The 13453-nt window shown below is 47.9% G+C and overlaps 1 protein-coding gene across 1 annotated transcript in view; it reads right to left on the bottom strand.

The window, feature by feature from the left end:
• The window catches only part of dock1 (dedicator of cytokinesis 1), a 218377-nt gene that overhangs the window by 43186 nt on the left and 161738 nt on the right, over positions 1-13453 (bottom strand). Inside the window, 4 exon segments of the mRNA XM_048233987.1 lie at positions 131-279; positions 965-1023; positions 5888-5988; positions 7892-7970. Coding sequence (XP_048089944.1) covers positions 131-279; positions 965-1023; positions 5888-5988; positions 7892-7970 — 388 coding nt within the window.

Below are 13453 nucleotides of genomic sequence, written 5' to 3'. Positions count from 1 at the left end.
ATGTGATGTGAATGTATATGATGAGAGAGATAGATATAAATAGTGAATGTGTGTGTGTGTGTATATGTATGTCTGTATGTATGTGTGTGTGTGTGTGTGTGTGTGTGTGTGTGTGTGAGGCGAGGCCTACCATCTGGAAGCTGCGTGTGAAGTGGAACTCGCACTGCATCATATCAAAGAAGATGGGGATGGTGGCCTTGCGCAGCTCGATCTCGGGCACCAGTGTCATCTCCAGGATGGGCCCCACCATCTCCGGGATGAACTTGATCTTGTGTGGACCTGCAGGGACCAAGCCAGAGAGGTCAATCAGCTCAAGCGAGGAGTCCTTCAGGTGACCAGAGGTGATACAAATACAAACACATTACAGTATGTGTAGGGGCTGAGGAGTTGATTTTGGACATTCATGGGGCAGTGCTTTGTCCTTCCTCCTACATCAACTCAGGTACAGTGAGACCTACAGTATGGCGTTTTGGAGAGTACTGTTTAAACCAGCCCAATTACAGAAAAAAACAATCTTAATTGGGAGAGGCTTGTTCTAGGTGAAGAGGGGAGGAAAACACACTTTTCCCTCTCTGCCGCTTGTGTTTGCTGCTGGGGATGTGCGTGACAGGCAGCCAGGCGCTCTGCTCTCTCCTGCTTTGTGACGGCGCTGCTGCTCGACGCCCACCATAACACTAATTAACACCAGTGCTGCAACCTATATTTAGCCGTTCAGTTCTAATTGTCACGAAGGAGAAAAAACGTGTGAGATCACAGCTGACTCGGAAAAAAAAAAAAGTGTCTGCTGAGCAAGAGAGAGGGGTTTTGCGACAAGGCACCGATTTTCATTACCCATCTGTGAAGGCAGGTAAAAAAAAAAGAACTGAAGTATAAAAAAGGATAACGCAGAAACAAGGAAGGTACTTAAGAGCAGAAACATCACAGATGGCTGATACGCAGATACTCAAGAATGGCTGACACTCACCCAAGTTATACCACATATCTCTGATCTCAAAGCCAATCTGCCTCCTCATGTCCTGATACCTGAGAGAGGTGGAAGAGAGAGGGGGAGAGACAGAAAGAGGGAGAGAAGGGAGGGAGAGAAGACAAAAAAGAGAGATAGTGAATCATAAAATATCCAGCGAAAAGCAAATACAAAAGAGCGAGTCCATTAAAGTGCCTCCAAACACAAAAAGGCAGAATGGCATTTGCTGCAAAATAACCAACCCGTTCACATCATGGGCTCTGGCTACTTAACCCTGAAAAAAGTCACAATGGCAGTGAAGGGATTATGAGGGGGAATAAAAGAACATTTGCGGAGGAGGAAAGGGGGGGTGGGGTGGGAAGGAGGTGTGGAGGACGAGAGGGAGAGAGAGAGAGGGAGGGCTAACCGTCATTCAGGTGGCGGATCTGGTTTGGGGAGGATTAGTTTATGAGTTCCCAAAAGTCCAAGGCACAGAGTAATCTCTCCATTACCGAGCACACAGAGAGAAAGAGAGAGAGAGAGAGAGAAAGAGAGAGGCACAGAGAGAGAGAGTGGGCAGCAGCCAGCCCACGCCACCTGTCACATGACGGACAGCAAGACACAGAGAGAGAGAGAGAGAGAGAGAGGGGGTGGGTAAACGAGGGAGCACAAGACAGAGTCAGCCAGAAGAGAAATATGGCTACTTCTTATTCACGTTAGCTGGCATTGATTCTAGCGCTGCGGAGAGCAGAGCACATGTCAAGGTTTGTGGGGGACAAATGCTAGCGGTGCGGAGGCGACGCGTTAGCTGGAGGTGTGCGTGGAGTGGAGTGGAGTGGCCTTGGCAGCACACAGGCTGCCCTTACGGCGGCGAGCCGCATCGGAGGGAGGCTGCCCGCGAGCGGGCGGCGTGTCGGAGGATTGAGGATGCAGGCGTGAGCGGACTTGCGAGTGGCCGTTTGGGGAATTGAACGTCCTCCCTAATGCCACTCATTAATATCCGGCCGCAGCGGCCATCAACGGCGCACTGACATTTCTCCCTGCCCGCAGGCACCCCGCGAGTTCATATGCCATATCGATCAGCCTGCCAATAGGTCTCAAAAGAGCGGTAATTTATGATGACAAGCATTGGAAAATTAGAGGGCCCTTAACAAAGAGCCAATACCTGCTCAAAGGTGAAGGAGCCAAAGTCATTTTACACTCAAACTAATATCTATTATCTATATATCTATTATCTAGTATCTACTGCTCTGCATATGTGTATGTGTGTGCAGGCCTGTGTGTGTGTGTGTGTGTGTGTGTGTGTGTGTGTGTGTGTCTGTGTGTGTGTAAATTACATTAACATGTCAGGCCTGTCAGTTATTGACTGTCAGTTATTGACTGTAAATGTGTGTCACATGTGTCCTTGTGTTTATACAAGGCTCTTGTACGGGCGGTGTTGTGAAATCTGTATGTGAAAGCTATTTGCTATTGGCACAACTCACACATCCAGTGAGTCACTGGCAGTCCTGGACCAGACATGACAGGAGCAGATACCATTAACAAATAATTACTTTAGGGGATATCCAGTTCCAGAGAGCTTTCTCAAACACACACAAAAACACTTTCAATCACACAAACACACACACACCGGTGAGCACACAGTCGCCTGTCTCTCCCTGTCTCTTGTCATTTCCTCTCGGTGTATTTGAAACTTAATTTGCGGTGTGTCGCCATCGCCACCAAGCCACAGAGGAGTGACAGACCAGACTCACCAGGCGCTACGTAACCTGAGAGGAAGTCAAACGTGGTGCACTGAGGTGGCAGGACCGCCTCTTCCCATCACGACGGCATAGACAACACAGACAGATGAAACAGAGTGGTGGGGGGATATGGAGAGAGAGAGAGGGAGGGAGGGAGAGAGAGATGCATTGAGGAGGAGGGCTAAATGCACTGTGCCTCTGACTTCTGCTAGTTAGTCCACACATCTGCCACCTAACAGTGGGACAGGCAGCTTCAGAGAGAGAGAGCAGAGGGAGCAGCCTGGTCCTCAGAGGGATGTCACACCCCCCCTCCCAAACACACACACACACACAGTCCCAGCCATACTGAGACACCAAAAACCATCACATCAGGTTGCCTGCGGCTGTTTGCTCACACACCACTGTTGTCTGGAGCTGGCTCACGAAAGCCGACAAGTACACCGCGCCACAACAGACACTGCTGTTTGAGGACATTCTCTCCTTGCCGTCTGTCTAGTCACCGAGAACACTAGCGGAGACAGGGAGCAGGGAGGAGGAGGAGGAGGTGGAGGAGGAAGAGAAACCTGTCCTAGAGCCAGCCTCACCTGCTCCCACACACGCTAAATACAAATGTGACGCAGTCAATCAGATAGTCGGGCCGCATTATCTGCGGAGCGCCGCGGCGCTCAAATGAGAGGCTACACAACCCGCTCACGTACGCCCACTACACCTGCTGTCTGTCAGGTGAAGATAAGACGGAGGGTGGGGATGAGATGGGGACTTGTGCTCTGACACAAATAGTGGAGGGCATGTGCGTAGGGGGGGTGGGCTGGGCGAGAGGGGTGGGGGTGGAGAGATAGTGCAAATAAGACAGAGACGGAGCCGGAGAGAAATGGAACAATAGAGACGCTACACACGGGACAGGAGAAGAGCTGGACACAGACAAAAGGAAGAGGAGACTTGCTTCCACACTAAAATAGCCCCCAAACCCACCCACACACCCACAGCCCTCTGTGTTTTAATGACAGGTTGGGATTTCAAAGGGAAGTGTAAAATGGAGACAGGCAGAGGAAATGGGCACAGTGAGGAGAGGGGTGGGAGGCAGAGGCCTGATCGAGACCTGTTTGGCAAATTGTGAAAAGGGCTGGAAGTGGGGGCCAACCATTACTGTTGATTTAGCAAACAATGAAGGACAGTAGAGGAGGTTAGGGCAGGTGGAAAGATCTACACTCTTAAAGGTGCTCTAAGCCATGCTGGGGAACGTCACTTCTGTTGACTTTCAAACAAAACAGAGAGCTAGCTCGCTACTTCCTCCCCCTCCCTCCCGTGGTGCTCCTGTGCAATTGAAAGTCTCCTAAACGCGCACCTTGTCTGTGATTTGCTGGAACAGTTTGTTATGTTTTTATGGGCTAGGTTTGCCCAGGTTGTTTTTGTTGCTGTTTTTGGAGCCTGGGCTGTCCACAGAGATCGCGTTTTTTTACAGAGTATCCAGGACACAGACAGCTAGCGGTTGGTTAGGTGATGTTTGCAGTAAGTGACATAAAATGTTTTAGCCTAAAAAATGTGTGGCATCACTTAGAGCACCTTTATATGGGGCATCGTGACTGTGAAATACATTTCTTATTTCCAGTTCCGTGATGTGATGTATGAGTCTCCTTAGAGCCCAAACAAACAGGCAAGCAAAGGTTACATCACATACATTTACCTCAACACATATTTATCTTGCTTGTACACACTAACATACACCATACTTACAGTAGGTATTTCCTCATAGTGTATTATTTATTTGATATCTGAATGAAGGAATTGAACTGTAGTAGAGAAGTTGGGATAAGAGCAGGGAGCAGAGAGAGTGAGGAACAGAGATGGAGGGAGGAGGGAGGAGAGAGAGGGAGGAAGGAATGGAGGGAAAGGGAGAGGGAGGAGAGAGATGGAGGGAGAGGGAGAGGGAGGAGAGAAAAAGGGAGGAGAGAGATGGAGGAGGGAGGAAGGACAGAGATGGAGGGAGAGGGAGGAGAGAGAGGGGGAGGAAGGAGAGAGATGGAGGGAGAGGGAGGAGAGTGAGATGGGCACACTCTGTTTTTGTCTCCTCTGGGGAAATAGGAGCAGGCTCATTCTTGTTCCATGTGCTTTGAACACTTGGCTACGATCTGATTGGGCAGATTACAGACGAGCTGAGATCTGGCTGCTCGGATGTGGGGCGTGCGGGTGTGTGTTTGTGTGTGTGTGTGTGTGTGTGTGTGTGTGATGGTGGGGGGTGTTTGGGGGCTTGTTTGTCTTGGGTGCTGGGTGACGTCAGCCTGGAGCCGGCTGGCTACTCTTTGCCGGCTGAGGAGAGGTCTCTGAGGCCTGAAGCTATCAGCAGCTCTTTGTGACTGGAGACAATAGCAGGGGAAGACAATCTACTGGCAGAGACAAAAGCTGCCTGAAGAAATGTCAGGGCTGGAGCCTAGCTCTGATTTCCCCCACTCTTTCTCCTGCCTTCATGCCCAGGAGTGCCACGCAGAATTCTCACAGACCAAATTACAGCTGGAAACTTCCAAAAAAAAGTTTTTCTTGCTGCAGTTTGAATCAATGATGTCTTGAGCAGTCACTTGATGTCACGGGTGGATTCAGCACAAACTCAGTCAGAAACTTTTTTTTTTCCCCTGACAAGATATTCACAAGGAATTGTGCGTTAAATCAGCCCCTCCAAACCACAAGAGAACTGGCTCCAGAGCTACAACAGAGAAGAAAGTGAAAGTAGGCCATATAGGCATTTCACAGTGTATAGGTTTGTGCCTTTGTGTGTGTGTGTGTGTGTGTGTAGATGTTTGTTCTTGTGCATTTGTGTGTGTGTGTGTGTGTGTGTGTGTGTGTGTGTGTGTGTGACTCTTTATGCATCACTATACACATTTAGCAAAGCAAAGTAGTTATGATGGATCATAAAACTGACAAGTGAGTAGTCATTATGCATCATAAAGTTGGTTATGACAACTTGTGAATACATATAGATGGTAATAATGAGCATTACAATGCTTTATAGATACCTTATAAAACATTATGCATGCATTCAGTGGGCGTAAATACAACCTTCATAGAAAGTGTTACCGTGTGTGTGTAGGTGGGTCGCACAAAAGTGCATCACATCACTGGTTAGTCAGAAGGCAGTAAGAAATGAATGAAACTAAAAGAGAAGGAGCTTAGCAGCGGTCTCCTGCGCAGACCCATCCGGCGGACTCACTTGTGGTAGATCTTGTTGCGCTTGTCGCTGGAGAAGTTCTCCAGCTGGAGGGAGTCCTGCGTGAGGAAGGCCACGGCCAGGTGGAAGTAGTTGTTCCAGAGCTGTGGGGGAGACACACACAGAGCGCAGAGCCACTGAGCTGGGGACACACAGCCCACGGAGACACACACATATGCAGAGGGACACTTTCAACATGGAGACAGACTACGCAACACTTCTACCATGCACGCGCCACTGCTACCTGTACTGTGGATGGATACCATGTTATAAGTGACTGGGAATGAGAGAGCAGTGAAGGGAGATTAAGTGTGCTTGGGTCCAGCAGCAACTGGTGACCATGCAGACTGTAGCAAGAATCAGTGGAGGTGATGGAGAGGCCCTGCAGCGCTCCCAAGGCCTGGTCAATTACTACACTGTGGCTACTGTGACTGAAAAGACATATTTGCGTCACAGATCTTTCCAGCGAGAGACTTCAATACTGTGTTGAGTGTGAGTGAACTTGCACCACACAAGGCGCAAATAAAGTGGTGTTAGACCATTAAGTGGACTGAGTGGACTAATACACTATTCTCCTGGACGACATGCTGTGCTGGACATACACCACATATTTATACAGCTACTCCATCCTGCTAACACTGCATGTGTACACTACAGCTAGAATGGATTTTAGTCTGTGTGTGTGTGAGTGTGAGTGTGTGTGTGTGTGTGTGTGTGTGTGTGTGTGTGTGTGTGTGTGTCTGGTGGGAGAGGAGTCCTGTGGAGTCACTCTGGGTTCCCAGTGCTGATGCTCTGATTCAGTCAGTCTGCTTGTTGCCCCCAACACCGACTCCACTGGCAGACCTCACCAAAACACAGAGAGGTGTCAATCCTCGCCTCCATATTAATGGGCCGTGAAATGAAACAGCAATAGGCCGTGACGCCAAGTTCTCAGTTCACAGGTCATAAAGGAACGATTGCTATATTACACTGACATGTTCATTATCCACAGTGAAACACTTGCGCATCTGTCAGTGCCATAGTCTTTGTGTATTCCTGTCTTTTGAGCATGAAAAAAGCAATATGCCACTCCAGGGAGAGAGTGTTTGAAGGCACTGGTCCTGTGATGTCCGGCCTAAGAGGGGTGGGGGGGGAGATTGGGTTGTGGGGGGCCAGCTCTCATGAGAGGGATGGGTGGAGGAGAGGGATGGGGAAGAAGGGGGGATAGTGAGGTAGGAGAGGAGGGAAGGATCTATTTCATGGTAATGGGACACAAATCTGTCTTTAATGAACGCAGGCCTTTAAGGCCCTGCAAGCTGCGATTTCCACTGGGCTGAGCAAGTGAGAGTAATTGTGTTCCCAGCAGCTTTTAAAAGCTCCCCCCCACACACACACACAGACACACACACGCACCAAGACTGATGGACCTATGCAAATTCAGTTTGTGGATGAAACATTCTAAAACAGCATTTTAATCTCTTGGTTGATATTTAAAAATACTAGTGATCAAACAGTCAGTTAAATCTTCCTGTCAACATTTTTGCTTACTTTCTCCGATCCCCTGTGTGTAGGATGCTGGAACACACTGTGCTTGTGCTTATCTGTGTGTGTGTGTGCCAGTCAAAGAGACAGAAAGAGGATCTGTTCAGCAGTGCTACCTACCATACGAACATAGCTCCATCGCACCTGTCCCCTTTCTGTCCCTTTTAAAGCCATCTTCTACTGGCCAACACACACACTCTCCTCAAGCAGCAGTAGCAGGGATAGACCCTGAATACTTAGTGCTGCTCACAACCACCAGGGAAATCCTGGCAGTAGAAATGCACTGACAACAGCTGTCCCACAGGAGGCTAAAGGACACACTATAAAGGCAGCTAAATGGCCAACAGCCAGGCACACAGGTGGGCGCGAGCTCTAAAGGTCACCCAGGACGCCCCTACCGCTGCTGCTTGTGCTGGTGCTCATCTGAGGAGTGTGTGTTGTGGCATGCTAAGAGGCTCCGGGGGCTCCAGGACTGAGGACGCTTACCTGAAGCTCGAAGTTGGTCTGGTCCAGGAACTTCTTGTTCAGCACGGTGGCATATTGATTGATGGCCCGCAGGAAGACTCTGGAAGATAAGAGGACACCCCTTTAGACCTCCTGTCTTGTTAAAGTGCCTGGCGTCCACGCTGGCCACCGAATCTGCCTGCCTGCCTGCCAGCCGTGTGGAATGCTAACATTGCCATTGTAAAACTTAATGTGTGCCTCTCATTGGGAACAGAAGCAGTCATTTTCCACCAATGAGGGAGCAAGATATATTATTCTAATTCCCCTCACAATAGGGCCCTGCTGGCGCCTGTCACAGGCAGTCATAAACACACCTTATTAACTCTGAAACAAGGCGCACGCCTCCACACGCGGGCGGACGCCCGTCTCCGTCTCTGGTGTCGCCGTGCGGCACAGTGCAGTGTGTCCGCAGAGGGAGAGTGCATACGACACAGATGATAAACTTAATCACCGCTCCTAAGACACCGGCAGCAGGAGCACATTAACCTGCTCGGCTAACGGGGCTCGAGCTCCACTTAATGCAATGAGGGGGGAGATGGATGGTGTGTGGGGGACGAGGAGGAATGGGAGATTAGGCTGTCTGCGACTGTCTGACTCAACATGCACTGATCAACTTACGGACTGCACTCAAATGAGTGGCAATTGCATAGATTGAGCAACAAGAAAGCTAGAACAACAACATACAACAGAAACAAAATATAATAGCACTCACATACACATACAGAGCTTTTTTACACGCAAACAAAATATGGATCAAGGGATGATCTCTCCTGCTCCCTCTGTTTAGCACCATGCATAGTAGCAGTAGCAGTAGCTGCAGTAGTAGCAGGAGCGATCATCTGACGAGAATGCGTTATAACCTCCCCATCCCTCCACTATCCCACTACTGAAGCAGCACTCCAGAAATCACTCCACCAGGAAGCAGATCTACCCACTGCCACTCAGACATGCCATCCAATGAAACCCTTCGGTCCTGGGTTAACATTGTCAAATGGCTCTCCAAAAAATTCTCAAGATCAACTCTCTAAAGCGCTAAAAGCGATGTCAGTGTGACATTCAGGCTGGATGCATTAGAACGGACCCTACTGGTGTTTTGGGATGCAGTTTCATAAATAGTTGAAGGCAAAATTCCTCCTGTGTTGTAACTACAGCACCAGTATCTCCTCTAGTGATTCATATTTCATCAGCCGCTGCAGTCTTTACAGGGTGTGTGTGTGTGTGTGTGTGTGTGTGTACCAAAGTGCTGCGGCGCCAGGCTACCTTTAAAAGCATCCCCGACGTGTGCACTGTAAACAAATCAAACAAGCTCATTAGTCACACTTTTATTCACTTTCCAAAGGCACTCTGGAAATCACCGGCAGGCTGGCGCTTGCAGCCAAGGGAAAGCTCAGCGCTGCATCACGCGATGCCGTTGATGTGGGCTGAGGGGGCCTGAGCACACTGAGGCTGAACAAATGCCACGAGGCTGACTGACTGCCTTTTCATTATCTCATAGTGGTGACCTTTTAACAGGGCCACAGGTCAAACGGGTCACTGTAGCAAACCGAGTACAGGACAGCAAAGCACGTCCGCACCTGCCACTCCATTTCAGCATGCGCAGGGCAGCCAGGCGAGGTGTGTTGGCCAGGAGGCCACCACAGGCCATGCTGGGTCACAGGTTTTACTGAGCACGGAGACAAGCAGATGCTTTCTGTTATTTGCACTCTCTATTTCTCATCCCCTCCTCTCTGTCTGTCTCCATGAAACACACACATGCACACAAACAGGAAAATACTGATCTGTCAGTAGCAAAGCAGCTCAAATGGAAAAAAACAACCAAACAAACACAACAAATAGAAACAAAGGCCCTTCTACAACACCAAGGCATCTCTCAGAAGCCATCTGAAAATACCACAGATGGGAATCCATCTAGCCCACCCAAACACCCTTCTCATCATCTCACGCATGTGGGCTCCCTCCCCACTCTATTTCAGGAAGATTGTTTTCCCAAATATTTCATTATTCTTTTCCCTCCACAATCCGAGGAATCCGCCGCTGCTGGCACTGAGATGATTGAGGCTGGAGCGTGGCGTTCCAGGAGCGCGGGGCTGACTGATTCCTTTAGGGAAAGTTGGAGAGCCGGTTAAACCGGTGATTTAGCCGTGCAACAACAGGGCTTGCAGATGAGCTGCTGATGAGAGAGAGAGAGAGAGAGAAATGAAGAAAAAAAGGGGGTGAGAGAGTCAGACGGACAGAAAGACATACAGAGAGAGAGCATGGGAAGGAGAAAGTGAGAGAGTAGCCTGGATGCCAGCCGAATTTGAGGTCGGGAAATTCGGTCTGGACTTGTTGTAGAGCAACTACAGACCTCTAAAGTTTGCCTACAAAAAGGAACCAAAGCTGCCATCTTTGCCCATAAGGAGATCCGGATGTTAATTAATGCTACCTATGACAAACTGCATTGTAAGTTAGTTCTGTGCAACAGTGCCTCGTCTATCACGTCATCTGAGCAAGCTTAGGTTGATTTTGTATGCAACAAAAACAGTGAGGCTAGAAGCAAGACAGATAAGACCATATGGAAAAATGCATATGGGGAAGTAACCATACATTTACAAAAGCTGTTTTTACTTAGGCAACAACAAATAAAGTAAGTTATATTCAAAGAGAGCCACTCTCTTGAAAAGGTAATCACAGTCCACAGTTTGTACCTTTTAAGCATATGAATAATAAAAAAAAACCTACAATATGATTTGCATAACACTACCTTGTAAAAATGGCAAATATGCCAAGATACAATCTATCCAGTTTATGGAAGAAAGAACACTGCAATTCAGGGGTGCAATGTATTCACATATTGCCCTACAAAAGGCATATCTTCATAGTGTGCAGTTTCTTCACAGGTCTGATTTATTGATGCGCTGTGGAATGTGTCCATTTGTACTCTTGTTTCACAATCCTGGCAACAGATTCTGCCTCGTACTATGAAAAATAGATGAAGACTTCAGTTGATTAGTTGGTATAAACCTTCTCTTGCTCTCTATGGTATTTGTCATATCAAACATCACTTGGCTCTCTCCCACATAAACTTGGATTATCCCTAGACCATATGTGACTATTGTGACTACGCACAGCTTCTACAGGGGACTTGTGGCAACAGCTGCTATACCTAACAGACTTGCCAAGCTAATGCCACTTCTGAAGCTCGCCTGTAAACCTCAGTATGGCAGGCAAATAAAGGAATCTGCAGACAGATAATGTTTGATATTCAGAGCAGAGTCTCGAAATGATAAATTACATCTCTTAATAAATAAATGTACACATAAATAAATATGCATAGACTTAATGCAAAACATGCAGTGGGAACAGGCGTCTGGTGCTCCACGAGAGGGAAATAATCCCTTTAGAGGAGAGGAGCTGAATTAAAGAGGCTGCCTTCCTCGGGATTCTGGGCACGCTCGCCAGAGCGAGCACGGAGGGTCAGAGATAGGATTGCGTCTGGCTCAGAGTGAAGTTGTTTTCTAGTCTGGTGAATTCTGAGTACGCTTCGTCTCAGTGTCTTCCAAACCTGTCGGCCGCTGTCATTTTCAATCAGCCCTCCCCCCCTCGTAAGGGCACCTGGGTTCCCCCGGCTCTCCCCGTGTCTTGCACTGAGGGGGCCTTCTCCCACTCTGCCCTCACTCTTACCTGATTTCCATTTAATGCAATTTTCCACCCATTAGCTTCCAACCTCTTCATGGCCAAGCGAACAACACACAAAGTTAAGCTTGGGAAGTTTCTGAGCCTCATTTTGATAATGTATTGCACTTACACTACACAAGTGAAAGAGAGAAAAAAAGAGAATAATCTCAAGACAGAGCCATTTCTGTGTGCAGATCAAGCCAGACTCCCTGCTAATGATCCAATCCATGCCTCCTTCTCCATCCCTCTGAATCAGTAATTATGTCTCTAAGGAAAGCCTAACTGTAGTGCAGATTTATGTGAAGAGCAACACATTATTACAAACTACTTCTCTTCACAACGGAGCCAGTGTTGTCTGCACAATAAGCACAGAAGTGATTAACAACACTCTCACAATGGTGTTTAGCAGCCATCGAGAGGGAGAGTCTGTGTGACCACTGAAAACAATAACCCTGCTGGCAGTAGCTGGGGGGAAATGGTGCACTACAATCACAGCATCATTTGCTCTATTTCTACCACCAAATGCTAAACATGACACCAAAGCGCTTTTCTACTATAATAACAAAGTTTTGAAAAACACAAAGACAGCAAATGGTTACATAAAAAAATCAGTGTGCTGAGTAATGCTGTAGTGCATTTTTAATTCATAATGTTCATAGCAACAACAAGTGAGGCTACACTCTTAAAACAAATGTGTTGGAAGTTGTAAAGTGTTGGAAGTGTTGGAACGCAAGTTATGTTGTTTTCAATATGTTTGTTTCAAGGGAGTAGCTTTGTGGTCTTCATCAGGCCTTTGTATTTCACCATGAAAGAGGACACTAAAGCAAACAGGCCAGTGCACAGAGACCTGTGGACCAGGAATTCTTTATTCCCCACTGAACACTTTTGTGAAACCACACAAGTCAGGGAAACCTAATGATCCATACGGGGCACTTTACCTCCCAGACCAGCCTTGCAAAGGGGGTGTGACTGTTGATCAATTCAGCCAATCAAACTCAGTCTAAGAAAGGGTAGTCCAATCATGTAAGGTCAGTGCTTGCCAGGCGTCCAGTAACAGTGGAGACCGCTTTGAGTCAGCAGTGTTCTCATAAGCTGCAGTGAACCCCAGCAAAGTCTAATTAAGTTTCTCTCCATGAAAAGACAAACATTATTTGAGCACCATATGGGAGTTTAAAATAACATCTGTAGCAAGCTCTGATTAGCGAGGAGTGGGGGTGGGGGTGGGGCTGAGGTTGGTGGAAGCTGTTCTTCGACTCCCGTGATTCCAGCACGCGGAAATGCAGCATCGTCACTCAGCCCGCAGTCCTTCCACTTGATTTCAATAAGTGCTGAATCTGATCAGGAAGTGGAATAATTAGCTTTGGGGAGAGAGTGCGAAGGCTTCTCACCCAGCGCCACGGCTTCTGCTGACAAAGTGCACAGGGATGCAGAGTTGTTTAATTAAGCTAGTGATTCCTCCCTCCTGATTAGCTTGGTTCCCTGTCTAGGAGGGCATGAAATATTTAGAACGAGGCATTTGAGGGACAAATTCCGGAAGTTACTGAACTACTTATCTTTGTCATTAGTCTAAGAAAACAGCCAGCAGGCAGCATGTAATCCTCCCTTTCCCTAAATCAGTCCCTTCACTAACATGATGTTTAGGATATGCTGACAGGCAGCACATAGATTTCAATAAACAAAGTGTGCCTTTCAATAGATAGCAGTTGCTTGATGTAGACTAGATTGTCAGCCAGGGTTAAGATATACTCTTGCCAGTGTGTTATGGACATGTTTGGAGTGAAGAAAGAGCCTCAGCTGGCGTAAATGGGGCTGGGTCATGCATTAGTGGCAAAGAAGGACGTGTTGTGGCGTTGGGGAGTTGTCTGGCGTCTGGAAGACACTGGCACT

This window comes from Alosa alosa, chromosome 22 (genome assembly GCF_017589495.1).
Source record: "Alosa alosa isolate M-15738 ecotype Scorff River chromosome 22, AALO_Geno_1.1, whole genome shotgun sequence".
In the NCBI taxonomy this organism is placed as follows: Eukaryota; Metazoa; Chordata; class Actinopteri; order Clupeiformes; family Clupeidae; genus Alosa; species Alosa alosa.
Note: the sequence above shows the minus strand (reverse complement) of the source record. Positions and strands in the feature narration are given on the sequence as shown.